Raw genomic sequence first — 27,709 nt, 5'->3', positions numbered from 1 at the left:
GCTCCAGCAAGGGCTGGGCGGCGACAGCGGCCTCCCGCCGCAGTCCAGGCCGGGGTGGGATCGCGGGCGGGAGCCTGGGCAGGTCCCAGGCGCGCCCCGCCCACTCCGCGTCCACTCCGCCTCCCTAGCTGCGCTCTGGCTTCCAGCCACCGCGATCAGCTGCTGCGGAACCCAGAAGGAGGAAGGGGCGGAGCTGCTTTGTGGCTTTTCTCAGAGCAGTCAGCCGACTGCGCGGGGGGTAATCGGTGTCCCTGGCACCGCCTGGGATCCCGAGAGCCTACTGGGGCCTACACCAGCCGGGTCCGGGCAGGCGAACCAGCCTGGTCTAGGAAGCTGGGCGATGCCCCGCCATGGAGTTTCTCCCGGCCAGGGCCGCCCCAGGTCGGGCCGGGAGCAGGCATCGGACAGGTCCTTAGGGGCCCCCTGTCTGAGGCTCCTGTGGTTGGGCTTGGCGCTGGCGCTGGCGCTGGCACTCCCCAACTCCCCGGTCCTCTGGTCCCCTACGGAGGCCCACCCTCTTCCTACCCAAGGCCATCCAGCCAAGCTCATTCGCATAGCGCCCCAGCTCCAGGAGGCCTTTGGCTGGTGGAACCTCACCTGCCCAACCTGCAAAGGACTGTTCACCGCCATCGACTTCGGGCTGAGGGTGAGCGCTACAGGGGCTGCTGGGAGACAGGCCAGAAAGGTGCAGCTGGGGGTAGGGGCTGGGGCTAAGGCCGGTGCTCTGGGGTTTCCAAGAGCATCCCTGATGGAGAGGCTGTCTTCCACAAGACTTTGCTGAATTTGCCGTTCTTTGGCTGCACACCACCACCACCACCTCCACTGTGACCTTGTGAAGTAAGGAAGCAGTGCAAGTTTAATGCTGGGTACTGTGCTAGCGTTTTTATACAGGTTAAATGTAGCCTGCTAGGTGGTTTCATTACTGTTATCTCTGCTTTACAAATGAATAGAGGCCCCGGAGCTGAAGTCACTTGTAAGAGGGCCGCAGCTGGTGAGGGCGGGACTCCCAGCTTGGTGTGCCTGACTGAATCCCCTCCACCTTACACCTAGCACCTCTATGCCTAGAGCTAGCTACTACCCAAAAGGGAAGCTGAATTAAAGAATATCCAGAGATGTGGGACTAGCTGGGTCCGGGCTGCCTTGACTGTCCCTCATGGGGTTATGATGAGTGCTGGTTGGTTGGGGGTGGGGGGGGGAGTGGGGGGGTGCAGAAGGTTTCCTCAGGAAATCAAGGCCCTATCCTCACGTGTGTCCCCAAATGCTGGTCAGTCTGTCATTCTGCCCAGTCCAAATTTCAGGCCACTCAGCAGACAGTGTCTGAGAAAGTCAGCCGGGCCAGCAAAGGCCTGAACTGCCACTGAGCTTAAAAGGAAGTACTGGCCTGGTGCTGCTTGAGTCACAGGGCAATGTCTGTGGGAGACAAGTGTGAACTGATATCTCTTCGCTGTGGTGGAGTCTATTCCAGCCCCACTGTGGGTATGGAAGCCCAAAAGGTCTTTCATATCCAGGATGGCCTGGCCCCTGAGCTCTGTCTCTGACCCCTCACCACTGGTTTTCCTATGGCAGAATCAGGCCAGTGTGGCCTGGGTGGGCTCTGTGGCCATCAAGCTGTGCGTGCTGCTGAAGATCGCGCCGCCTGCCGTGTGCCAGTCAGCTGTCCAGCTCTTCGAGGACGACATGGTGGAGGTGTGGACACGCTCAGTGCTGAGCCCGTCGGAGGCCTGTGGTCTGCTGCTGGGCTCTTCCTGTGGGCACTGGGACATCTTCTCCTCTTGGAACATCTCTCTGCCGGCCGTGCCAAAGCCGCCCCCCCAGCCGCCCAAGCCCCCAGCCCCAGGCTCCCCTGTCAGCCGCGTCCTCTTTCTCACTGATCTGCACTGGGATCACGACTACCTGGAAGGCACAGACCCCAACTGTGAGAACCCACTGTGTTGCCGCCGGGATTCTGGCCCACCGCCTGCCTCCCAGCCCGGTGCTGGGTACTGGGGCGAGTACAGCAAGTGTGACCTGCCCCTGCGAACCCTGGAGAGCCTGTTGAGTGGGCTGGGTCCTGCCGGCCCTTTTGATATGGTGTACTGGACAGGAGACATCCCTGCTCACAACGTCTGGCAGCAGTCTCGTCAGGACCAGCTGCGGGCGCTGACCACCATCACAGCCCTTGTGAAGAAGTTCTTGGGGCCCGTGCCGGTGTACCCTGCCGTGGGCAACCACGAGAGCACACCCGTCAACGGCTTCCCTCCCCCCTTCATAAAGGGCAACCAGTCTTCCCACTGGCTCTATGAGGCGATGGCCAAGGCCTGGGAGCCCTGGCTGCCTGCTGAAGCCCTTCGCACCCTCAGGTATTCGAGACCCATGGAAACACAGGGAGGGAGGAGAAAGGTGGATGAAAGCGAAGGGAGTGGGGAACCGGCATTACGCATGAGTGCTCTGCCTGAGCCCTCAGCTCGCTTCACTCCCCTCCCAGTCTGACCCCACTTTCCATTTCCACCCTTATCTCCAGGCACCCTCCTTCACAGGGCTAGCGGCACTGTGTTTGCTCATGTTGGCCGTCTATAAGATGCCTCCCCCCTGTAACATCCCAATTTTTCCAGCTCACCTATGTAGGCCTGGGCCCTCTTCTCTCTGGACGACCTTTGCTTCCTGTTCTAGCCCACTTTCTCTCTCCTCTGAGCTTCTACAGCCTCCAGTCCTCTGAGCCACTCTCCAGTCCCATGGGCCCTCTAGTCAGTGCTGTCTGACCTTCAGCCAGAATGTGAGCATGAGGGTAGGGACCATCCTGGGTGCCTCTTTCCTTCACACAGGTTCCTTGCACAGGACTAGGCACAGAGGGCCAAGACTCTGAATGCGTGCTGACCCGTGTTCACTTTGTTTCAGAATTGGGGGGTTCTATGCCCTTTCCCCGCGCCCTGGCCTCCGCCTCATCTCTCTCAACATGAATTTCTGTTCCCGTGAGAACTTCTGGCTTTTGATCAACTCCACAGATCCTGCTGGACAGCTCCAGTGGCTGGTGGGGGAGCTTCAGGCCGCTGAGGACCGGGGAGACAAAGTGAGAGGGTGGTGGGAGCCCAGCCGGTGGGCAGGGGCCAGGGGTTGGGGGGAGAGCAGGCCCTTCCCCAGCAGACTCCTGTCTGGTGCTGGAGCACTGTAGACAGAGCAGCTCTATTTTTCTGGCACTCACAAGTGTTCCCTGGGGATTCAGCTCAACTGTCACTCTTAGAAAGTCCTTTCACCTGCTCCCCCTCTCTGGTCATGAATGCCAGCCCTTGTTGGAGACATAAACACCTGCCATCCTAGCTAGTGCTGCCTGGACCCCTCTTCTCCTGAAAACCTTCCTTAACCCTCCCCACAGGTGCACATAATTGGCCACATTCCCCCAGGGCACTGCCTGAAGAGCTGGAGCTGGAATTATTACAGAATTGTGGAAAGGTAGGAGGGAGATGTGTTACAGGCAGGAGTGGTTTTCAAGAGTCTAAAGGTCAGAAATTCCCTCGGGCATCTCACCATCCCCCACTGCCCCATGGGGTTGGGAGGCTTCGTCCTTGAACTGGATGGACAAAGAAAGCACCCTCTCCTCGTCAGATCCTCTTCTCCCCCTCACTAGAATCTTCTGAATGTGATTTGTGTCTTCTGGCCAGGTATGAGAACACCTTGGCTGGTCAGTTCTTTGGTCACACCCACGTGGATGAGTTTGAGGTCTTCTATGACGAAGAGACCCTTAGCCGGCCGCTGTCTGTAGCCTTCCTGGCGCCCAGTGCCACCACCTACATCGGCCTTAATCCTGGTGAGTGAGGTGGAAGCCAAGTTTTTGGGATGAAGGAGGTGGTTGAGAGAGAGGAAGGCAAGCTGGAGCCAGGGCCACCCAGGGGATAAGCTGCGCCTCCCTGCTGGAGTGGCCTTGCCCTCTCCGTGTCCAGTCAGCCCTCCCTCCTTGCAGGGTACCGTGTCTACCAAATAGACGGCAACTACTCTGGGAGCTCTCACGTGGTCCTGGACCATGAGACCTACATCCTGAACCTGACAGAAGCGAACGAGCCTGGAGCCACACCGCACTGGTACCTCCTCTATAGGGCTCGGGAAACCTATGGGCTGCCCAACGCGCTGCCCACTGCCTGGCATGACCTGGTGTACCGCATGCGGAGGGACACACAGCTTTTCCAGACCTTCTGGTTTCTCTACCATAAGGGCCACCCACCCTCGGAGCCCTGCAGCACACCCTGCCGCCTCGCTACCCTGTGTGCCCAGCTCTCCGCCCGCTCAGACAGCCCTGCTCTGTGTCGCCACCTGGTGCCGGATGCGAGCCTCCCTGATGTCCAGAGCCTGTGGTCAAAGCCACTGTTGTGCTAACACCCCTGGGGCCCAGAAGTGGGAAAGTGCTTGTTGTAGGAAAGGAGTGAAAACCCCAGAGGGCCACTGTGAGGAGAAGAATGTCTGGTGGAAGGGCCCATCTCTGGGCCCATGCACACCTCGAAAACAAGACCTCCTTTCCTGGAGCTGGTTTAGCAAAATATGGGAGGGGGGTTGGCTGCTCTGAGGCTGCTGTGCTTTTGTGGCCATGGAGCAGAGGTCTAAGTTGGCACTGACCTGGGCAGACCAGACAGAAGTTGTCGCCCCAGGCCTGTACTGGTCAGCCAGGAACCCTGTACTGCTGCTGCTGCCTGGTTGCCAGGCTGTTCAAATAAATACAAGGGACTTGGACTCAAGACCCTGCTGCGACTGTCCCAATTTCTTTTTTTGAGGCAGGGAGGGCAAGGGGGCCCCAGGAACAAGATCCTAACGGAAGGAGGAGGGTTCTTGGAGTGATGGTGTGTTGCAGGCACAGGAAAGCACATAGCTCAGCAGGGCAGACTTTATTAGTGATATCAGTACAGCAGAGGTGCCCACAGAGCAGAGGGGAGAGGACCCATGCCTGGACCAGTCCCCCCCCCTTCTGCCCCAGCAGGATCCTATGAAGATGGGGCCTGGCCTCGACCAGTTCCTCCTGCTCCACCTGAAACGTGGGGATGGAGAGCTGGGGCTGGCCTTGCTTCCTCTTCCTGCTCCTCTTCTCTCAATCCAATATTGTCACTTGCAGAATTAGATCTCCCTTCCCAGCCCCCAGGTGAGGAACCCCAGCTACTGGGGAGGGCAACTCTGCGGGGGGGTGGACCTGAAGTCTAATAATAGCCTGCAGGACCCCTCCCCACCCCGCACCCTTGAGTTCCCTGGGGCCCAAACACAAGCAGATGGAGGGAGCATGGACGGCTTCAGGGGGTGTGGGACCCCAGCCGTTTAGGCTTGAGGGAGCCCCACAGCGACTGAACGCCCCGGCGGACGGTCCACCCCACACGCCGGGCAACAGACTCAGCTGGGGGCGCCGGGAGGCAGGAGGTGGAGGCCTGGGAGCGGGCATCCAGACACTTCTGGTAGCGGAGCTGCAGAGGCAGGAGGCACAGTCACGCCGCAGCCTGCCCCAAGTGGGCGGGTGCCACCGCTCCACCACCCTCCCCACTTACCATGCACGCCGCCTGCACGGCCTCCGAGAGGCTGGCAGCATTGGGCTCGCACCAGAACATGTGGCAGCAGAAGGAGGCTGGGCCGGCAGCCATGATGAATGCAAACGTGTGGACGTCTCTGCCCACGGCCAGGAAGGACAGGAAGCGCACCCGGCACTCCCCCAGCACTGCCTCCGTCTGCGGGGAGGGGCACCAGTTGGAAAGGGATGGCCAGTCCCTCTTCCTGGAGGCCCTTCCCCTCATTCCCAGTCTTCCCCTCCATGGCAGGGCCCTGCCATACCTTCTCCACCCAGGCCTTTACCTGCTGGTGCAAGATGGTGAGAGTGGCAGGGGCCACGCTGACGTGACTTGGGGTCCACTGCTCACGGCTACTGGAGGACAGGACGGATTCCAGGGCCCCATTTATCACGTCTACCCCTGAAAGATAAGGACGTGAACATGGCACTGCTGGCGGTGGACAGAGGACACCCCAGCTCTACGCTAGACTGTCCGGCTCTGCCCAGTCAAGCCTGGGGTCTCTGTCCCATCCCTACTTCACCTGCCCACAGCCCTGGACTAGCATAGACACCCTTCTTTGGTGCACTCCTCCTTGGTTTCAGGGACCTGGCACTTTTCTAGTCTCTTCCATCTTGAATCCTAAGCTTGCTTTGCTTCACTGACTATATGTCTTCCTCCAGCCTTCTGAGCAGACTGACCCCCAAAACTCTATCCTCCCCATACCTTGCTCTCCACATTCATACACTGCAGTGCTTCATACAACTCCTAAATCAGCCCCTATAGGCCAGTTCTCGCCAGTCGTTAAGACCCCAAGATGCAAGCTTTGCTTTTGGCTTTTTTTTTTTAAGATTTCCATTTGAGCAATGTTGTCTCATGTGTCACACCACGTTATGACATTATAGTGCACTGTCATACACAGTCTCACAATAGATCCCTTTATCACCATTTTACAGGTAAGGAAACTGAAGCTTATATTGAGAAATCAGGTAATTGACCTTAGGTCACAACTGAGAAATGAGGATCTGAAGACAGGCAGTCTGATTCCAGAGCCTGGGTTCTTAGCCAGGCCTTTCCCCTGCCCCTTGTCTGTAGTCCTAGTCTCAGAACCAGAGGGGCTGTCAAAATCTTACTGCACTCAGTAATTTCTATGATTTATGCAAAAGCCAGGGAATGCAAGGTTCCTGGCTTTTAGATGGATCAACTTGCCCTTGTAACAATGTTTCCGTTAACTCCTAATGTTAACTGCCCTTAAACACTTCCACCCATAATATTTCCACCCATGCATCCATGCATCCCACTGCCACTGGTACTCAGCAGAGAACCAGGGCAGCAGCACAGGGCATGGGGCATAGGTTCTGCTCCCTGCACTCCTCATGAGCTGGCTGTGTCATCTGTGTGTGGTTGTAGTGGAGACATTAGAGTGACCGATGTCCATGAAAAGCACACACTGGTCCGCCCCCAGGCCCGCTTGCCCCTGTCAGTGCCTCTGGGCTCCCACTGGGAACCAAACATGTGGGCCCTCTGAGGGCAGAGAACACGTCTTCCCCCAAAGTCCTCCCTCACCTTGGCCTTGCTCATCGTACCTCTGACTGGATCAAAGCCAAACTTCTCTCCTAAGCATGAAGTCCTCCAAAAACTGGCTTCATCTAACCTGTCAAGCTCCATATTTTACTGCTCCCTGAACTTCAAATGATTTATGTAGCATTATCAACATCTAATCTTGGCAAATGCCCAGCTAGGCAGATGGGAAATACAAAGTAAAAGAAGAGGATGCTCTCCAGGGACAGACTGTAACTGAGGGAAAGCCTCCCTCCAGAGGGCTCCTCCTCTCGACTGTCTGCGAAACTCCCAGTTCTCAGGCATCAGCGTTCACCTAGGCCCTCCTGTCTGGGAAGCCTTCCCTGCCGCAGGCAGACAGGGTGCTGCTGAGACAACTCTTGGCACATCTTGTAACTGCTAGGAACTTCTTCACACTAGGCTATGGCCATCTCAAGGACAGAAATCAAGTTTCATTGTCTGTGTGCCCAGTCCTAGCACAGGGCTTAATGACTGAAGGAATTCCAGATGTCTGAGAAAGGCAAATGGGCAAATGTACCCAAACTGGTATAATAACCCAGCAACCCAGAAGCTACAGAAGGGTGATGACACAGAAAGGAGTGGGTGGGTGAGGGCAGCCCGCAGAGGGCTCAGATGTGAAATGACACTGATGCCAGTCATGTGGAGACCAGACATCAAAGTCAGACTGCCTAATAAGCAGATGGAGCTGTGGGGGTGGCACCTGGCCCCAGAGTGGGGAGGATCAGCATGGAGGCAGAGACAACAGTGGAACTAGGTGACCTGGAAAGAGTCTGTCATATTTGGTAACAGCTCAGGACTGAAACCTGCACCCTGATGCCAGCCCCAAACTCCCAACCCCCTTTACCCTTGTTCAGTCGCTAAGTCTTTCACAATCTCCCGGAGTTTGCTCAAACTGATGTCCGCTGAGTTGGTGATGCCATCCAACCATCTCATCCTCTGTTGCCTCCTTCTCCTGCTGCCCTCAATCTTTCCCAGCATCAGGGTCTTTTCTAATGAGTAGGCTCATCGCTTCAGGTCTCAACTGTAGCCTTCCAACATACTATATAATTTACTTATTGCCTGTCTATTCTGAATAGAATGTTAGCTACTTAAAGGCAGGAATCTTGGTTTAAAGGCAGTTGTGTTCATTAACATATACCAAGAACCTAGACCAGTGCCTGGCACAAATCAGGCACTGGGTAGTCATTTGTTGATCGATGGATGATTAATGAGTGAATATTGCAGCTTCAGGAGGGGCCAATGTTAAACTTGCGCAGGTTAAAAACGGAGCATAAATAAAGCATGATAAAGTGAGTTTAGGGACTACCGTGTGAAACTCTTGGCTTCAACAGAGCAGACCTTCTAAGCTGATGGACCACAGAGGATCCATCAAGGGCTGCAGACAGTTCCTTTATTGTACTGAGAAGCTAAGTGAATGGCAGGTAGATAGGGGAGTGATGCAATAACTGGAAGAGTCATGAACTTGAGGGTGAAAGGGAGGAGGAAACAGCACAAAGGGGAGGGTGGAGTCATGAGTCCTTCCTGCTCTCCCACAAGGATCTTCTCACCTCCAGCTCCACAGCTGTGGCAGTGCCTCTGAATTAAGTCTACTCTCTGCAAATCCAGGCCTTCCTTCAACCCCAGCTCAATCCCCACCCTAAGAAGGGTTCCCTCACTGAATGTAATGGTGCTGATCATTAGTCAGCATGGTATAAGGGGAAGAACAGAGAACTGAAGATGATCAGGGTTAGAGTCCTCAGTCCACCATCTCTTGGGCTCTCACCTGAGCGTTCTTTCATTTGTGTATTTGTTTATCCATTCACCAAATACTGTTGAGTTCTTCCCAGGTGTCTTTTGGCGTGACACCTGACCATTTCTTGAAGTCTCTTTTCCTCTGACCTCACACCTGCTCCTCCACTGTCCATTAAATGTAGGAGGGGCTCACAGCCAGGCCTAGCCTGATATCCCTTCTCACAGTGGCTACCCACGTTCCAGGGTCAATCTTCTTCAGACTCATGGCTTTGATCACCTCTCTAACCCAACGGTGCCCACATTTGTATCTCTAGCCCAGTCCTCTCCTCTGTGAATCCAGCTGCCAATTTGAGTTTGCTACTCACCTTGCCAAAGACACACCAAATTGAGCATGCCTAAAATTGAACTCAAATCTCCAAACCAAAACTGGCCTCTTCCAGTACCTACTACCTTTAGAGAATGGCACCACTATCCAGTTAGTGCCAAAAGCCAGGAAGCCAGGGGTCAACCTTAAGGCCTCTGTCCCTCACCCCACATCCCACCAAGGCATGTTGACTTTAATCATCCAATAACCTCTTGAATCCACACACTCCTCTTCAGCCCCAGTACAGTGCAAGATACTCTCATTACCAGCCACAGCTACTGCAAGGTCCTCTGGAGGTCTCCACGGCCACCTCCACCTGCTGAACACCCTTCTCCACGGTATCGCCAAGGTGCGTGCACGTGTGCTTAGTCGTATCCAACTCTGTGACCCCAAGGACTGTAGCCACCAGGCTCCTCAATCCATGGAATTTTCCAGGCAAGAATACTGGAGTGGGTTGCCATTTCCTTCTCCAGGGGATCTTCCCGACCCAGGGATCAAACCCACATCTCTTGCATCTCCCACCTTGGCTGGAGAGTTCTTTACCAGCTGAGCAACCAGGGAAGTCCTCACAAAATTAAAATGATTATGACAAGTGCGCTCCAGAAAACTCTCTGATAGCTTCTTAACACTTTAGGATGAAGAACAAATCATAAACATGGCCTATGAGGTTCCTCAGGTTATGACCACTGCCAAGCTCCTAGCCTCACCTGGCACTGCTTTTCTCAATCCCTTTGAAATACTAAAGTGTCTTTCATGATGCGTCCTCACACCCAATCTTCACTCTGCCTGGAGTGATCTTTCCCCACTTTATTCCTGTCTCCATCCCACTTGGGCACATTAGATCCTATTTATTTTTTGATCTCAGTTCAAATGTCACTTTCTCAAATCTTTTCTGACTTCCTAGACTAAATGAAGCTCCTCTGTTACATAGTTCCATGCATCTTGCTACTTTCTTTCAGTAAAATGACTCAAATTGTAATTACACATTTATTTGTGTGACTGTTTGATTTAATCCTCTTTTTTCCTACCGTAATTTCCTATAACCTCCATGAAAGCAGGGCCGTGGCCATTGTCACCTCAGGACCTGGTACATGGTAGGCCTCATAGTTATTTGCTAAGTGAATGAACAAGTAAATAACAGGTACTGTGAAAATACTAGAAATATCAGAGTGAACCTAACAGTCTCTACCCTCAGTTTCCTTAACTATAAAATGGGTATCATCATAATCCCAAACTCACAGGATCCTCAAGAATTAAATGACACATAAGGAAGTACTTTACCAACACAAAGCATGTTGACAAATATGCTCACTGCTTCCTTTCTAGATGATCACAGTCCATAGTTGGTGCTATAATACCAAACACAGCTCCTGGCTGCTCCAGTGTTTTAGTCATCAAAGACCTACCTCCCAACCTAACCAAAGCTTTTCAAGAATGGGTCTCCCTATATGCCTGGTTCACACTCAGGGAAGCTAGGACCCAGAGTGAAGCTGGGACAGAGGTACAGAAGGTGGGATGCACTCTGAAAAGCAGGGTGACATCAAGCAAGAGGAAGGTCTGGTAAAAGAGGTACTGGGAGGTGGAGGAGGGGGGAAGGGCTTTGAGATCAAGGTGGTGGTCCCTGGGTGGAAAAGGACACACATACCAACAGGTTTAGCAACAGGCACATTCCCCAGGTAATAGACTTGGAACTTTTGTACCAATTCATTCTTAGGTGCTGGGAATTCCACTGCAGGAGGAAAGAAAAGGATCAATCACAGGGACAGATCTTGCTTCTCCCAGTCCCCACCACCAGGGCATGAGCTGAACACTGACTCAGCCAAGGCCCTACCTCCACCCCTCCCCGCCTCTCTTTAACCAAAGTCCCTCCACTTATTTGACCCCAGGAATTGAATCTCCATTTTTCTTTTTTTTTGGCCACTCCTCATGGCTTGCAGAATCTTAGTTCCCTGACCAGGGATCTAACTCACACCCCACCATTAGAAGTATCAAGTCTTAACCACTGGACTACCAGGTTAAGTGCTGAGTCTCCATTTTACTATCACTCTGCCCAGGAACTCGTGCCTCTTCTTGGGTCCCCCCAACTTTGCCAACAAAACTGAGACAGACCTGGCAGGGTTGTGACACTGACCTTGGAAAGGGACGTCCACAAGTTTAGAGTGGTCCAGGGAGAGTCCGTTTACCAAGCAGCGGGCATTGCGCCTTTCCGCCATGATCTGAGAAAGAGAGGGGAAGGGGGAAGAGGCAGGGCGGGTCCGTCAGGGCTTCATCGCCCTGGAGCGCCCCCCACTCAAAGACCCCACCCACGTCCTTGTAGAGCAAAGGTGGCAGCTACTCCAGGGTGCGAAGGGGGCCGTGCCTTAGAGCAGATCTCATGCAGGCTGGTGGCGATGTTCTTGGCGGGTGCCTCACAGCGAAACACGTGGCACTTGAGCATCTGGGTCAGCTTATCGCGAGCTACGTAGGCAAAGTCCCTGTTGGGGGAGGGGCACCTCAGTGTCTCCCAGTGCCTTCCAGTGCGGACCCTCACTCCCGCCCACCCACGACCTCCCCATCCGTCTGCCCTCGGGTCGCTGTCCTGTGGGCACTGCCTTCTGGCCGGAGGGTAGACAGGCAAGCATGCCGAGGTCGGGGAGGATGGGCGAGCACAGCGCGCAGGGAGGGGCGGGGCAGACTAGAGGGCTTGGGCGCTTTGCTGCATCTGGTCCAGGAGTGGGGAGAGGAATGGTCAGGGTAAATTAGGCATAGTACCTCTCTCTGGGTCCGGCAGCACAAGAGAGGCAAACAACAGAGTTAGGGAGGAGGGCCTCGCTCTGACTGCTGGCTGAGCCCCCACCCCGGAGCCCCGGCCCTGCTCCCACCTTCCACTGTCCCGCCCGACGCCCCACACGCGGATGCTGACGATGGGCTGGGCGTGCAGCAGGGCCTGACTGTGTGGCTCCACCAGCTTCAGCGTCTCATCCTCCAGCTGCAGCAGCAGGTCCTTTCCCTGCAGGCCCAGGAAGCAGATGCTCAGCGGTGCCCCAGCCGGGAAGGTGACTGATCTTTGCCACTTCCAGCTCAAGGGAGGTGAGCCACCCCTCTAGGGCCCTTTCTTTGGTGTGGGACCAGCCACCCTGCAGGCTTCAACTCTAACAAAGTTCACACCTTTCATCTCCGATGTGACTCCTTTTATCAACCCCATCGCTGTTAGGCAACCATCTCCTGATCAGGAGTTACACTTCCATCTTGCAGACTTGCCTGGTGGGTCTGCACCCACCTCCCCAGCCCTGGCAGAGGGGCAGCTTGGTTCTCCCAGCTCTCCCAGTTTCTGCACTTCGCCGCCACCCCGCCACCCTGCCAGCTCACCTCGCCCCAGCCCCCAGACATGGGGTCGTGCAGATTGTTTTTGTGGTAGGAGAGCTGACGGATGCAATTGTTGACTGCCACGCTGCTGCGGCCAGGGGCCAGCTCCTCCTCGGTCATCTCCACCCAGCCTAGGGAGCGAACGGCGAAACACTGCCAGACACAAAAGAGGGGGTGGGAGACAGAGGGTCTGGTCTAAACCCAGAAGAGCCCCCAACCAGGACACAGGGCACTCTGCTGAGACCAGAGGAGTTCCCGACTCAGAGCACGGCGGGTGAGAGGACATAAGAGGCTCCACAAACAGGACAGAGTTGTAGGAGGGCTGATGGTCTCAGAGGAGACCCCTAGGCAGGAAGCACCTGAGCCCAGCCAAGAAGGACCCCCTGCCAAGACACAGGGCTGCCTGAGTTATAAACTGAAGTGCCTCCCGCTGAGACACAAGGGTCTGTGCTGAGAGTGCAAGAGCTGAGGACCTGCAGAGCTGTACTGAGACCAGAGAGACCCCAAAACCTGACCCGAGGGTGCTCCTGTTCACGGGGGCCCAACTTGGGCACAGGCATTGCCTTGAACACACCTTGATCCCTGGATTGGCATTCCGTGGGGGCAGCTTCTCCTCCTCTTGGGGCAATGGCTCCGGGCTGGAGGCAGATGTAACACTTGGTACAGGCCCCTGAAGAGGGAGCTGTCCCAAGGCCCCTTCCAGACAGACCCATCCTACTGCCAGCCCACTCACCTGAGGCTCTGAGCTGGGAAAGGCAACATTCCCTCCTCGGGGTCCTTCAGCCCCAAATCCATTGGGGCCTCCTCACTGGGCTCGTCCTGAGCAAGGGGAGAGAGAAATCAGGACCCAAATGATGCCCCGTCTCCGGCTCCCCCATAGTGAAAGAGGTCCCCTCACTCACCTTCCAAAATTCTCCATCCTCAAAGCGTTCTCCGTGAGTGAAGCCGGTCCAGGTGAGCTAGAAGCACGAATGGGAGCAAGGAGTGGCTGGCTTATCTTGCTCCAGCAGCACCCCCCTCCACCCCAGGTCAGAACTCTCAGGCCTGTGGGCTTCACCTGGGACTCCTCTCGGGGGCTGCTCCCCTGTGATGGTGAGGCCCGGCCCGGGGGCTCCCACTGAGTGGTCCCCGTGGGGATGTGCCAGTAGTAGGTCCCTGAGGTGTCCTGGACCCTCATCCATCCAGCCGGCAGGTCGGAATCCGTCTCGAAGGCGTTGGGGTTCCAAAAGGAATCTGCCGGGTGGGGGGGTGGTCTTGGTAAGGGTCTGCCTACCTAACAAGAGAATCGTAGGTGCTATGCCCAGTCCCCTCCTGAGACCCAGTGGTGGAGAAGGGGTGGGGGAAGGGCTCCAACACAAGATTCCTGCTTCCGCCTAGAGCCTGAAGTCTGGAGTCACAGCATGGGGGGCCCACCAGCAGGGAACGTGACTCAGGTCTCCTCCTGGGCCCTGATCCTGGCTTATGTGGCCAGACAAAGGGAAGGAGGGAGGCAGAGAGAAGGCAAGGAGGTTGAGTGACCCCAAATGACCTGTCATACATATCTGTATCTCCAGAGGACACACTTACCCTGTACACACACATGCACACAGACACACAACATATACAAGCCCTACTATACACCTGTGTAGCCCCCACAAACACAAGGGTGTGCACACACAGGAGACACCTACACAGATGGCAGGTATTGCGTTCAGGTGCACACACATGTGCAGGGACAAACACACGCACACCAACTCCATCCATCCACTAACGCAGCCACCATCCACAAAGGTGTGTGCACACACAGATGTATATTCTAGCCCCTGCCACACACATGTGCAGACCACATCCACAATGCCCCCCAACACATGTGTGGGTACCACACCCACAGTGAATGCACAGACACGCAACATATGTCAACCTCTGCCACATGTGTGCAAATACCACAGACACACCTTGACCCTTACCACACACACGTGCAGACAATTCATGCACACGTGCACACCACACACCTGTGACATACCCTCCCCTCTCCGAGCAGAGCCACACCATTCCAGCCCCGCAGCCCAGCTCACACCTCCACCATGCCCATGCTCCCTGCCACCCCACCCCACATGGTGCCCAGGCACATGCCGCCCCTCACCTGGGCTACTGTCCTGCAGGAGGATGGCCAGGAAAAAGTCCTGGGAGAACATGGCGCTCCTTCCCAGCCCCTCCTGCTCCACCCTGCCTCCTCACAGCCCCTCCAGCCTGGCCAGCTGGGCTCACAGCCTGGTGCTGGGCTGCAGAGAGAAGCTCATCCCGCCCACTTCTCACCAGGGCAGAGCGCCTGCCAGGCAGGATCCTCCCCCACCTGGAGCTCACCAGGGAGGGGCCGGGACCACAAGGGAAGGGAACCCCCTTGGAGTGGGGATGGAGGGTGCAGCTCGTGAGACCCCAGCCTTCCCTGTTCACATCTCTTCTTTCTGATCCTAGATCCCCTCCCCCAATCCTGAATCTCCATCCCACCCCCCACAGCGGTCACCTCAGTGACACAGTCAAGCCCAGCCTTAGGGACAACAGGAGGCTCAGCCTCGTGGGAACACCCCAGCCACCTGGGGCCCTGCAAAGCCTAGAGCTCTCCCTGCAAACAGGGTGTGGCTTCCAGGCTCCCAGGGATCCCGCCCCTGCCCAGAATCTGCCAAGCAGTTCAAGCGAAGAGTGGGCTTCAGGGGCTGGGCCCCAGCAAGCTTGAGGCTGGGCTTGGGGCTTCCCAGCACCAACCCCCCTCACCTGCCAGGGCCCAGCTAGGCTGCAGCGTCTCCTCGGCAACCGCAGCACCAGGACCGGCTGGGAGCGCCTAGACTGCTGACGTGCTTCCCGTTACCAGGGAAACCAGGAATCCTGACTGGTCCAAGAGGCAGCACTGAGGGACAGGCAGTCAGTCCCCAGACTCAGGCTGCTGGGCAACCAGGCAAGGAGGGCTGGAAGTGGGCGTGGCTACACCAAGGTGACTGCGTACCTGATGCGAGAGTCACTTTGGCAAGGTGCCTCACCACCCTCGGCTTCCAATGAAGTGGCCTCAGAGAGGAGGGGCTCTTCTTGCCCATCCAGCCTCCAGGTACCCGTTACTGCCTCCTTCCCCCCAGCCTCCTCTCCCCTCAGGCCCCAGGGAATTAGAATGCCCGTGTTTCCCTGGGAACCCTCCACTGTCTTCAGGGCTTTCCCGCCAAACCTTCCAGGAACACCGCACCCAGGACAGCTGTGTCCCCCAGAGCCACACCCTTCTTCCTGAAGGGTCATATGCCCCTGAATCTGAGGACCAGGTCACCTCTCCTGACTGAGTCACACACACCAATCCATCTGCCATCCCTGTCAGTCGGCACCTTCCTGCCTCAAAGAGCTTTATCCTTCCGATCTGTCCTGGAGGGGCCGCTCTCCCCCCGGACCATCTGGGAGGCCCTTCTGGAGCTTGGCACATCTCCCTCCGAGCACAGCCCCACCCCGGCCCTTGCTTCCACGAGCACACACTTATTTAGAAACGCACACTTTCACTCCTGCGCCAATTCATTCAGGCGCTCCCCCCACGCACTCAAAGGTTCATGTATCATTCACTCATCCACACAGGCCTCCTTGGCTAAGCCGGATGTAGTCACCTGCGTTCCCTTTCCCCAGCCCTACTCACTCCCCAAGTCCAGCTAGGTCACTGCAGCAGCCTCCCAAGTTGGTCTCCCTCTTGCTATTTAGCCCTTTCTAATCTGAGCTGCATGCTACAGCCCAAATGACTGTTCCAAAATGCTAACAACCTTCTCTCCAGTTGCATACTCTAATTGTTTTATCTTTGCCCCCAGGACAGAACCCAGTTCCTCCACCGGGTTTGTAGGACCTTAGGAGCCCCTACTCACCTGCCTCTCAGCCTTGCCTCTGACCACTCCCCTCACCCCTGGTCTCTCTCCCTGCCTGGGACATGCCCCATATACTCTCTGATCCCAGCCTCCATTCCCTCAAACTTCACCTGGCACCACCTACTGGGCATCAGTGTAAAGGTCCCTTCTCAAAACTGACCCACCCCTGGTTCTATTACCATGCTCTTCCTGCACCTCCCCAACCCCAGGGCTCAAACTACCTGTTTGCTTCTGTCAAAATACTAGACTGAGTGCTATAAGGGCAGGAATATCTGTCACTTGTAGTATGTATTCTCAGCATTTAGGACAGGACCTGGCACTGAGTATGAACCCAACACAGGTAGGAAAGTTCATTCATTTATCATTCGCTCATCATTTATCCATCCATCCATTCATTCACTCATATACTTCTGCATTCAATTAACAACCTTGTGGAGATCCTAGGGTGGGAAGGAGAAAATAATGTTTGCTCAATTCTACCACATTCCTACAGGAGACCAGATCTCCTCTGTGGTCTTCCTGGTCATAGCAATAGTCATAAGAATGAGTAGGCAGTGATGCAGCCTATTCCGAGATTCTCGATTTCCACTGCCTCCAGCAGACCTTGATCCTTGCCCATCCTCTCACCACACCAGCTCCCTTGCTGAGGTCACTGCCCGCAACCGGCACACTCTTCCCAGCTCTTGAGCAGTTCTGTCCTCCCACTCTCAGAAGGCTCAGAGGAGCGACCACCATAGTGACCATCCAGGGACCCCAGAGCATCCAGGCTCTCCATTGTTTGGCCCCTGATTGACACCCCCTGAGGCAGAGGGTGCAAACAAGCCGCCTGCAGACCTGTGTAAGCCTCAGATAGATTTTGTTTGGCCTGTGTGGTACTTTTTTAAAAAACAGACTTGGTTGCTATCATTTAGAAATTGGGATGTTTCACATCGACATCTAGTTTTCAGTTTCCCTTGAAGAACTGGCTCCACTAAGACAACATTTCCCCACACCTAACCCTATGAGTAACCAGCTGGAGTGGAGTAGCAGCAGTTCCCTATAAAGGGGATCTGGGCAGTGATCACTGACGGTTGCTAACATCCCTCTAAAGACAGGCAATTAGACTTTGTCTTTGGTAGAAGTACTCAATACCACCTGTGAAGTCTCCTTTTAAACAAAATACAAACAAAAACAAAAACTCTGAATTTGATGAAGGCTCTAGAACTCACTGCCAATTTACGGGAAACCCAGGGGAAGTGGAACTTGTTCAAATCCAGAACATGGAAAACCCAGGACAGACAACACAGTGGCTTCAATTAAAACAACAACAAAACTTTGAGCAAAATTGAGATGGAGGGATAAAGTACAGATCAAAGGAACCTTTGAGACATACCAACCATCAAAAGGTCAGTTCCTATTTGGATACTGATGAAATGAATCAAATTTTAGAAGGGCAGGGAGCACATTCATTAGACAATGGGAAATGTCAACACTGACTAGATATTCGGTGATATAGAGGAAGTACTGTAAAATTTCTGTGGACATGATTTTAGTAGTTCGGATTTTTTTTGGTGGGGGTGGGGGGCAGGCAGGAGCATGCATGTAGGATCTTAGTTCACAACTAGGGATGGAAACTGTGCCCCCTGCAATGGAAACACAGAGTCTTAACCACTGCACCACCAGAGAAGTCCCTGGATTTTTAAAAAGTGTTTTATATTTCAGACATGCACGAGTTGGGAGACGTCTCTAGTGGTCCAGTGGTTAAGAATCCACCAGCCAATGCAGGGGACATGGATTCTATCCCTGGTCTGAGAAGATTCCACATACCACAGGGCAACGAGGCCCATATGCCACAACTACTAAAGCCCGAGCATTCTAGAGCCCATGCTCCATAACAAAAGAGCCACAGCAATGAAAAGATGGAGCACCATAACAAGAGAGCAGCCCCCACTTGTCTCAACTAGAGAAAGCTCACCGCAACAGCTAAGACCAAGCGCAGCCAAAAATCAATCAAGATAAAAAAAAAAAAAAAGAAAAGAAATGCATGAGTGAACATTTACAGATGTATTTGCTTCAAAATAGCCTAGGCTGGGGCCCAGGAGTAGTAGGTGGGGGTATGGATGCAACAAGGTTAGCCATGTGTCGATAATTGTTGAAACTGGGTCATGGGTAAGTCAGGTTCATTATTCTGTTATTTTCGTATATGTCTGAAAATGTCCATAGTAGGTTTTTTGAAAGGGGATGGCATGCTGCCCTTCACTCATCTGAACTGCCTGTTCTCTGCCAAGGTTCCCCAGGCTGGTTCTGGGTAAGGTGCCTGCTGCCTGGAGTGGGAAGAGTCTGCTCACACTACCATCCAGCACAGGCTTGCGGCTGCAGCCCATTATCTCTGCCCTTTGCTCCTCAGCTCTATCTGCATCTCCATGTGACACTAGCAAATGCAGGGACTCAACTTCTTTAAATGGGACCCATTGAAGGATCAATCCTTGGAGTCTTAATATCTATCCCCCCATCCCAACAAAGCAGTCTCTTCTTCTTCCTTTGTTTCCTTTTAGTCAACATCCTCTTCCTAACAAAACATTACTCTTGCAACATCCAGTGTGGTGCTCTGTACCTAACACTCCAATCCTTCCCAACAGACCTCTGTGGGGAGCTGCTGCCTGTTCAAAACTGCCTAGAGGGCACCTGGATTTGTCCGGCTGTATGCATCAGTAACAGCGTAAGGGCCCAGAGCTCGGGTTTGCACTTGGACCTGGTTTTGATCCCAGTTCTACTGTGATCTCAGACTGTGGGTGACCTTGAAAGTGGAAGTCGCTCGGTTGTGTCCGTCGCTTTTCGACTCATGGACTGTAGCCTGCCAGGCTCCTCTGTCTATGGAATTCTCCAGGCCAGAATACTGGAGTGTATAGCCATTCCCTTCTCCAGGGAATCTTCCCAACCCAGGGATGGAACCCAGGTCTCCCGCATTGCAGGAGGATTCTTTACCATCTGAACCACCAGGGAAGCCCATGGGTGACCTTGGGAGAGGACTAAATCTCTCCAGGCCCATTTTTTGTCCCCTGTACTATGGGCATACTAATGATATCTACCTCCCATTGGTGTGCAGATTTAATACCATAATACTGAGCAGAGAGCCAGTACTTGGTAAGTGCCTCATAAACAGACCAGTCCATCATCCATCGGGGTGGGTGATGGAAAGGTCTATCCACTTGTTCAAGCACTCTCCGTATGTAGGGACATTTCTTTCTGGAAAAGCAGGGCATGGCCTGCTGAGGACTGAGGACATGGGCTTGGTGACCCCCGCCCAGGCGGACACTGGCCTCTGTACGGAGGGACCCACCTTCTGCCCTCTCTCCCTCCCACGTTCCCCACATCAAGCTGCACAAGGTACCTGTGTCCTCCGGGGAGCCATAAGAGGGGCTGCCCTGGGATAAGGTGGCCCAGCTCGAGTCCTCGTCGCTGGCTGCGCTATTCCGCATGCCAAACAGGAGGCTGGCGCTCTTGCTGTGCTCTCGGGGGCCGTCTGCTAGGGCCTGGGGCCCAGGGGGCACCTCCGCGCTCTCCAGGGGCTCCGGCAGCCCTGGGGGAGAAGATAAGTCCTCCTCCTCTTCCTCCTCCTCTTCCTCATCATCCTCCTCGGCCTCCCCCGCCGCCTTCTCCTCTCCCTCGTCCGGGCCCTGCTCTTGGGTGCTGATGATCAGGCCGGGTCCTCGCGGCCCTCTGTTGGCCGCATTGTGGGCGGAGAGCTCCAGCTCAGAGTACAGATGCATCAGGCCTTTGGGGCCTAGGGGTGCCATCTCGGGTTCCTGGCTGGCCTCCTCAGCCAGGGTCAAGGTCACATTGCGGTTCTGGTCGCGGTGGGCTGTGGCGGCCCGCCGGAGCTGGTTCTGGCCCTCCTTTAGCCATTTGGCGTTGGCAGGGCCTGGCTCGGGCCCACCACCCTCCCCCATGGCGCTGCGCAGATCCTTGGGTCCCACGGCCGTGGCCTGCAGCTTGGCGTTGAGCAGCTGGTTGTGGGCAGCGTGCAGGGGCAGGGGCAGGCTCAATGCGGGGCCTCCGTGGCTGTTGGCATTAATGGCCGACTGGCTCAGGGATGATGGAACAGACATGGCCTCAGCAAATCCTGCAAGCGGGGAGAGGAGACCATGCTGAGCCTCCAGGTCAGCATAGCAACACCCCTGCTTCAGCCCCAGGCCTGTGCCCTGCACCTCCTCACCTCCCTGCACTCAGTAGGCCAGCACATACCACTGTGTCCCAGGAGAGTAACTGGGCTCCGCTCTGTCCACCATCACCACCACACCCACTCAACAACCACCTGCAGTGGCCAGGCCCAGGCCAGGTCCTCCCCATCCCCAACCCCCAGCCCCGAGCTGCCAGGGATAGCACAGCCAGCCCCTGATTTGCCCTCACTCCCAATGGCAGAGACTCCATAACAATGGCTCTCTGTGCATCCCCACCCCCAAGTCATCCAACTGGGGCTTACTGTACCAGGAGTGCTGCTGGTGAGGAGCTAGCTCCTGTGTTCTAGACACTGGACACTGCCTGCTCCCTGCCTCCTGCCACACCGCTACCCACAGCCCCAACACAGTGAGCTCCCTGGGCTCTGGTGCTCTCATTGTAAATCACTGGGCCCAACTGGCCCCCAAGTCCACCTTGTATGAGTGACCGGGAAGACGAGAGAATGAACTGCAGACCAAGCCCCCAAGGGCAAGGTCCTGAGCCCTCAGGTCACAAAACAAGGGTCTTGAGCTCCAATTCATGGCTCCTTTGACCAGTTGAAGCTGCATTTTGATGACTGTTTCTATCAAGTATCTCACCTCGGGTACCACTTCCTCTGCCAGCACCTATAGTGCTTCTGGGTCACTGCAGGAGCCTTTGATCCGGACCCCCAGCCCCTCAGGTCTTTGCCTAAATGTCACCTTTTCAGGGAGACCTTCCCTGAATACCCTAAGACTGTAGGCTCCCATGCCCCCTCCCCGCCGTTCCCAAACTCTCCCCAGCACCAGTACCATCTAACAAGCTAATTTATTATTTACTTGGTTTAATGACTGCCTTCTCGTGACTATAATTTGAGTTCCATGGTGGTGAGGATTTTGCCTTTTTTTTATTCAATGCAGTATGCCTACAGCTTAGCTCAGTGCTGACACAAAGCAAGAACTCAATAAATACTAGTTGAATCAATGTATGAGTCTGCCCTCCCATCTCGCCTGGCCCCACTGAGCATCCCCTCTGCCAGTTTCAGAAAACACACAGTGGTCACGTTACTGTGTGTCAGCCACTGCTCACGGTGCCCCAACCAAACTCCACCTGCTCTTCTGGTGAGGGGCTCACCTGTTCCTCAGGGACAGTCCACCCCTCCAGGCCCCTGAACCCCCTCCTGCATCCTCAGAAGCCCTTTGTGGATCACCTTCTCCACCTATCAGGCTTCCCAGCCCATCACCCTAATGATCGATCCCACCCTCAGAACCCCATTCCACCCTCCCCATCTCCCTGACCTTCCACTGGAAGCTTCTCCCCTTCTATGACCCCTTTCTATGCTCACTCCCTGGATGTCCCCCTCACAGTTTGTTCGCCCTCACCAAATTACTCAATTTTCTCGCATCCTGACCCTCTTAGACAGCCCCTACCACACTCTCCTCCCCTCCCTGACAGCCTGACTCAGTTCTTTCTTCCTACCTGACCTCCCCCAACAGGCAACTGACCCCACTGTTTGCCCCCAACGCACACCTTCCTCTCTGATTCTCACTGCACAGTTCTTTCTCCTCAATTTCTCACCTGAGCGCTCTCTAGCTCCCTGTTCACCCTGAGCTCTTTGTCTCCCTGAACCCAGGCCCTCAGTTCTTTCTGCCTCCTTGGCAGAGCTCTCAACCCTGAGCACTGGCTGCAGGGAGGTGTTTAGACTGCCCGGCAAGGCTTGGCCATCTCCCAGGTGCAGTGCCCCGCTTGCGAGGCGGGTGCCATAGCTCACCTCTCTGTCATTTCTAGCTCCTCAGACCCTAGCACAATGCCATGCACACATCTGTGAAAGAAATGAAAAACGGTTCCTGTCCACGTGTCTGCTTCCCACGTAACTGACTGCTGGTCCGCTCAGTATGGCTTCCCCTGGGCAATGAGAAATCTCGTGGCCACTGGCACCAACAAGAAAAATAAACGGCTCTGCCTCTACCCAGAACCACAGTAATCTTCCAAAAATGGAAACCAGATTGTGTCACTCTCCAGCTCAAAAAATTAGATGGCTCACCGCTGCCTTTAGGATAAAGTCTGCACTCGTTAGCAGATCACCAAGAGCCTCCTTGAGCCAATCCCTGTGACCCCTCGGACCCTCTCCCCATCCTGCCTCCTCCTCAGCTTATGCCCCAGCCACAGGAACGTGTCACACCCACCTAGCCCTGGCTCTTTGTTTACACTGATCTCTTGGCTTGGAATCCTGTCTCCCTTTGTAAGGACCTCTGATCAGGTTTCAAAACCTGGCTTAGCCATCGCAGCTCCTAAGCAGTAAGTCTTTCCTGTTTGGTCTCCTCTCCCCTCTTCACGTGCCCATTCCCTCCTCTGCGTCTCACCATGCCCAGCACCACCGCATTCCAATGGAACATCTAAGACTGTGTCTTACTCCACACTCCATGACCAAAGAGAGTGTGCTGTGCGTCTGCAGAGGAGGCCCCTGGTCAGGATGGAGGGGTAAGAGGAACTAAGAACCAGGTAGCTCAGAACTAATTGGGGATACACACTGAGACAGGCTTGTATGGTCCCACGGGCCGGGGAAGGAGAATCAGGGAGGGTGGTGGAGAATGCTGAAGGGTCCCTGAGAAGGAAGCAGTATGGGGTCCCAGGCAAGAAAGGTCTGAGATCTAGGAAAAAAGGGGGACGGCTAGCTTAAACTGACATCCTCGCTCAAAGGCTGTTCCTCTGAGTTTCAGGAGATGAAAGACCCCATGACTGCCACGCTCGGAGCATCACAGGGATGACGGGCCCTTCTCTCAAACAGGAGTGTGTGGAGCCAGGTTTCTCAGTATTCGGGACCAATCTCCTTGGCATCTGGAGCTGTGGTCTCAGAAGGGCACATGCCCTGTGAGGCTGCAACACTGAGGAGTCAGGGTGACTTCAGGACACCCCTGCCCATCTGCTCACGGGGGCAGAAAGCACTGGAGGAGGGAAGTGGGTGTTCTGCTGTGAGTGCTGAAGCCTGAGTGCCTGTCCCAAGAAAGTGCGGTCACCTTCCCTTCATTTCTTAAGGTCAAAGAATGACCAGTTGCTCAGTATCTTCAAGAGGGGGCAAAATCCAACCTCTCCCCTCCTACTGGTACTACTCACACCTGGGACCTCTCCAAGGATGGAAGGAGCCACTTGGATTCTGGCTCAAAGCAGGGAGCAGGCAGGTCCTCAGGTGAGGAACTAAGAGTGGCCACTAAGCCTGAAGGGGCTGACAGGAGACCACAGGGGTAGGGAATGAATCCTGCTCAAGGTCAATGGTTTTTTAGCCTGACTGCTTACTGTATGCCAGGCACTGTGTTAGGCATGGGGGAGAGAGAGATGAATAATAAAGAAATGGCTCTTCCTTGATGGACTTCAAGGTCTATCAAGAAACAGTCGTTGAAGAGCTCATTACACTGTAGCATAATGGCACTATCTAACCCTCTAAGCACTCTGTATTTGTTGAATAAATGATTGAGTATTACGATGGGAAAAGAACAGGGCACTGCTGCTGCTGCTGCTGCTGCCGCTAAGTTGCTTCATCATGTCCGACTCTGTGTGACCCCATACACGGCAGCCCACCAAGCTCCTCTGTCCCTGGGATTCTCCAGGCAAGAATACTGGAGTGGGTTGCCATTTCCTTCTCCAACGCATGTATGCATGCTAAATCACTTCAGTCGTGTCTGAGAGGATCCCAAGGTTTACTTTAGCCAATACATCAGCGAAGACCTGCCTGAGACAAGAACATAGCTCTCCTTGGACCAACCCCTTCATCACCCCTCTCTCTCAGAGGATAACACCACCCTCCCCCACTCCTTATTCATTGAGGAAATGGGAGCCATCAGCCAGAGAACATCCTCAGGCCCAAAAACTTACTGACTCAGCATCTATTCATTTCTCTCCTTTTCTCCAAAACCAATTGCTTCACCTGTCATTTAAATTCTTCCTTTCATGCCTTTCTAGGAATTTTTTTTACCACTGTTGATCCATTTTTTCTTCCATGTAGTCAATGGCTCCTCAATGAGATCCACTATCTCCCAACTTAAGCACAGAATCTTTCCCGACCTGACACCATGAACTTCTTGAAAGAGCTGTCTTTACTCACAGTTGCCATTTCCTCACCTGGATCTCACGCTTCAACTCTTTCCAGTCCTGCTTTCACTCCCAACACACCTCAGTAACAGCTCCTTCCAAGGTCAATATGACCCCAGTGTCATTTACTGCAACAGACGCTTTGGAGTCCTCATCCTGGTTGTACTTTTGGCAGCATCTGACACCATGGCCTCTCATCCAGCTTTCAGCCATGGCTTTCACGCACTGAATCTCCTGATTTTCTTCCTACACTCTCGATACTGTCTGATGGTTTCTTACACTCCTTTGCTGGCTCATCTTCCTCTGCTAGAGTTTCTCATGGCTTATTCACATGCTGTTTTCTCATTCTCACCCAATATTCAATACAAGTATTCATTCATGCCCATAATTTCAGTTGCCCCCTACAGATGATTTCCAAAAGTATACCTCCATTTCAGAACCTTCATCTGAGCTCCAGAGAGATAACATTCAACTTTCTACTCAATATCTCTAGCTGGATGTCTGAAGGGCCTCTCAAACCAACATACTCACTCATGTTTCTCTCCCACACCCTAACTGGTCCTCTTTCAGGATCCTGGCTCATGGAATAACATGACCATCCAACCTGTTCTATAAACCAGAAGTAGGAATTCCATCCTTGACACCACCTTTTCCGTCTCTCCCCATATTCAATCTATCCCCAAGAACCGACGATCTTTTATCCAAGAAAAATTTCTGGATTTGCTTGACGTTCTACATCTACTACTATCAACAGTCCACACCAAGGACAAAGGCTTTATGATCAAAATTCTTAACATGGTCTAAATTGTCCAGCTCAGCCTGGCCTCTACCTTCCTTCCACATTTGGCACTTTGCTGTCCAGCATCACTGGTCTTCTTTTGATTCCTTGAGGACATCATGCTCTTTCCTTCCATAAGGTATTTACACACGATTCCCCTTCTGCCCAGAACTCCCTTTCCCTACCCTCCCAGCTTAAGTCCTACTTATCCTTTACTGCTTAGTTCAAATGTCATGTTCTCAGCCTTCCTCAGTCCTCTCTCCCTACCCTCCAGTACAGTTTAGCTTGTGCTCCTGTGTGTTCTCAAGACACCATTCACCTTTCCCTTCAGTGGTAATTATTATATCTGTAATTTTATTCTTATCTGACTTTCCCCTTAGACTGTCAGCTCCATGGCAACAAGGGCATAGTGTATTTTGCTCATCATTAATCTTCAGTGCCTAACAGTACCTGGTATATACTAGGTGCTCAAAGCACACTTGTTGAATAAATAAATGATTGGATAGATTTTTTTTTTTTTAGTAAAGAAAAATTATGTTAGAGTATTAACGGGAAGTAAGCAAGAGGGTATGTTATCAAAGCAATCAAGGAAAAAAGGGGGTGTGTGGCCTAGATTAAGTTTGGCAGCAGTGGGTGAGATGGAGTGAAGTGAATGAATTTGAAAAATAGGTAGCAGATGTGGCAGAACTTGCTGACATAAGATATAGGGTGAGAGACAGAGATTAATCTAGAATGTTGCCCAGGATTCCAGCTTGGGTAGCTGATTGGAAAGTATCCATTTCTGAGAGTTGAAATTTGGAGACTTGAGAGTGAATAAAATATGAGAAGAAAGTGCAGAATGAGAGAAGACAGTCTAGGAAAGAACCAAGAGCCTCATCAGCAACTAAAGAAAGGGGAAGGAGGCAGCAAATGAGACTGAGAAGGAGCAGACAAGGCTGAAGGAGAGAAACCTGGAAAATGTTTCAGGGAGAGTCGACACACACCACTAACACTAAGAAACGGCAAGGAGATACAGGAAAAGCGTCCATTAGGTTTGGCCACATGGAAGTCTCCAGTGACCTTGGCTTGAGCAGTTTCCATAGGTGCCAGAGACAGAAGATGGAGTGAAGTGGTTTTAAGAATGAATGGAAAGCGAGGAAATAAAGATATCAAACTGTAGAGGAGGTTCTGGCTTTAAGGCGTGTAGCCAGCTGGGGCTCCGAGGGGCTAGGAAAGCAAGAAACACACAGGCAGGTTCAAAATAGATTCGAAATATCCTCTGAATCGACAATGGGAAAACTGCTCCTAATGAGTGCTCCAGCCAGCGCTAGGCCTCCAGGCTGAGCTGGGGCCAGCCGGCCCAGGGCACACCCCTCGGTCGCCGAAGGCAACAGAATGCGGCTTGACAGATTTCAGGCCTGGGTCCCTGCAGGAATCCATGCGGCCTGTCGGCCCACCTCACCCCAGATCCCCTTCCCAGTCCTTGACCACCCCTCCCCCATCCTCTTATTTCCCTCCCCCATCCCCTACCGCCCCCAGCTCCCCGTTCCTTATTCTCGCTCCCTATTCATTCCGGAGGGGCAGCAGGTAAAGGTCGGGGAGGCAACAGCGTGAGGACCTTAGCAGAGTCGGACGTTGGAAGGAGGGGACAGGAGGGCGGTCGGAATACGCGGTGGGAGGGCCGCCCGCAGGGATGGGGCCTGGCTGGGGGACGCGGGCCGCCCTGGGGTTCGGGCTGCAGGATCCGCGGGCCGCTGGGGGCAGGGATCCGACAGCCCAGGTTGGGCCCAGTCAGGGGCAGCTCCTACCTGCGCGGGGAGGCCCCAGGCCCAGGTGGTGGAGGTGGCTCAGGCTGCGGGGCTCGGGCTCGGCGGCAGCTTCTCCATCACAACATCCCCCGCCCAGGAGCGCGCGGGCCGCGGGGCCGCGCCCGGAGCGGCGGAGGCGCGCGCGGGGCAGGGGTGGGGGAGGGGCGCCATCTTGGGCCCCTTGGCGGCCGAGCGGAGGGCCCCTCCCACGGCACCCTGCGGCCTCGAGGAGCCCGGCGCCCCCAACCCCCTCGCCGGCCGCCATCCCTGCGCCCGGGTGGGTCCCCAGGTCCCAGAGGGCTGCCCCAGCATCCGCCGACCCCCGCCTTGCCCGGCACCGCCCTCCACCAGGGGACCCCGGACTCACCCTGCGCGCCCCGCAGGGCCCTGGCCCCGCACCGCCGCGGGGCGACGCTCAGCCGAGGTTGGAGCGGGAGCCGCGGTGGCGGTGCCCGGGCCGCGGCCGCGCGGGGAGGGGCTGGAGGAGGCCGCCTGCCCGGCTCTCGCGGCAA

The 27,709-nt window shown here is 54.5% G+C and overlaps 2 protein-coding genes across 4 annotated transcripts; one reads left to right on the top strand and one right to left on the bottom strand.

The window, feature by feature from the left end:
* The first annotated feature begins 92 nt into the window (after positions 1 to 92).
* Positions 93 to 4,703, top strand: SMPD1 (sphingomyelin phosphodiesterase 1). The gene is made up of 6 exons (XM_055548825.1): positions 93 to 646; positions 1,567 to 2,339; positions 2,875 to 3,046; positions 3,350 to 3,426; positions 3,636 to 3,781; positions 3,935 to 4,703. The coding sequence occupies exons 1-6, from the start codon at positions 341 to 343 to the stop codon at positions 4,342 to 4,344; spliced, it is 1,884 nt and encodes a 627-aa protein (XP_055404800.1). The 5' UTR covers positions 93 to 340; the 3' UTR covers positions 4,345 to 4,703.
* A 131-nt stretch (positions 4,704 to 4,834) lies between these two features.
* APBB1 (amyloid beta precursor protein binding family B member 1) lies at positions 4,835 to 27,704 on the bottom strand. Of its 3 annotated transcripts, none has more exons than XM_055548822.1 (14): positions 27,565 to 27,704; positions 19,741 to 20,472; positions 13,565 to 13,740; positions 13,410 to 13,466; positions 13,241 to 13,326; positions 13,082 to 13,145; positions 12,511 to 12,660; positions 12,024 to 12,151; positions 11,522 to 11,636; positions 11,294 to 11,378; positions 10,808 to 10,891; positions 5,773 to 5,909; positions 5,493 to 5,669; positions 4,835 to 5,411 (listed from the first exon to the last, which is right to left on the bottom strand). In XM_055548822.1, the coding sequence occupies exons 2-14, from the start codon at positions 20,456 to 20,458 to the stop codon at positions 5,244 to 5,246; spliced, it is 2,145 nt and encodes a 714-aa protein (XP_055404797.1). In that variant the 5' UTR covers positions 20,459 to 20,472; positions 27,565 to 27,704; the 3' UTR covers positions 4,835 to 5,243. The 3 variants fall into 3 exon arrangements, with proteins under 3 accessions (XP_055404797.1, XP_055404796.1, XP_055404799.1); XM_055548821.1 differs by lacking the exon at positions 27,565 to 27,704 and adding an exon at positions 27,198 to 27,335; XM_055548824.1 differs by lacking the exon at positions 27,565 to 27,704 and adding an exon at positions 27,198 to 27,335 and having other exon boundaries at positions 5,794 to 5,909.
* Between the last annotated feature and the right edge of the window lie 5 nt (positions 27,705 to 27,709).

The sequence above is a fragment of the Bubalus kerabau genome, chromosome 15 (genome assembly GCF_029407905.1).
Source record: "Bubalus kerabau isolate K-KA32 ecotype Philippines breed swamp buffalo chromosome 15, PCC_UOA_SB_1v2, whole genome shotgun sequence".
Lineage (NCBI taxonomy): Eukaryota > Metazoa > Chordata > Mammalia > Artiodactyla > Bovidae > Bubalus > Bubalus kerabau.
Note: the sequence above shows the minus strand (reverse complement) of the source record. Positions and strands in the feature narration are given on the sequence as shown.

Bases quoted from the DNA above. Each gene is read 5' to 3' on its own strand.
- SMPD1 (XM_055548825.1), top strand. From the start codon at position 341: ATGCCCCGCCATGGAGTTTCTCCCGGCCAGGGCCGCCCCAGGTCGGGC. The intron at 2,340-2,874 runs GTATTCGAGACC...ACTTTGTTTCAG, and splicing joins GAAGCCCTTCGCACCCTCAG to AATTGGGGGGTTCTATGCCC. The intron at 3,047-3,349 runs GTGAGAGGGTGG...CCCTCCCCACAG, and splicing joins CTGAGGACCGGGGAGACAAA to GTGCACATAATTGGCCACAT.
- APBB1 (XM_055548822.1), bottom strand. From the start codon at position 20,458: ATGTCTGTTCCATCATCCCTGAGCCAGTCGGCCATTAATGCCAACAGC. The intron at 11,379-11,521 runs GCACGGCCCCCT...TCTCTTTCTCAG, and splicing joins TGCATGAGATCTGCTCTAAG to ATCATGGCGGAAAGGCGCAA. The intron at 5,670-5,772 runs GTATGGCAGGGC...CCCTCCCCGCAG, and splicing joins TAAAGGCCTGGGTGGAGAAG to ACGGAGGCAGTGCTGGGGGA.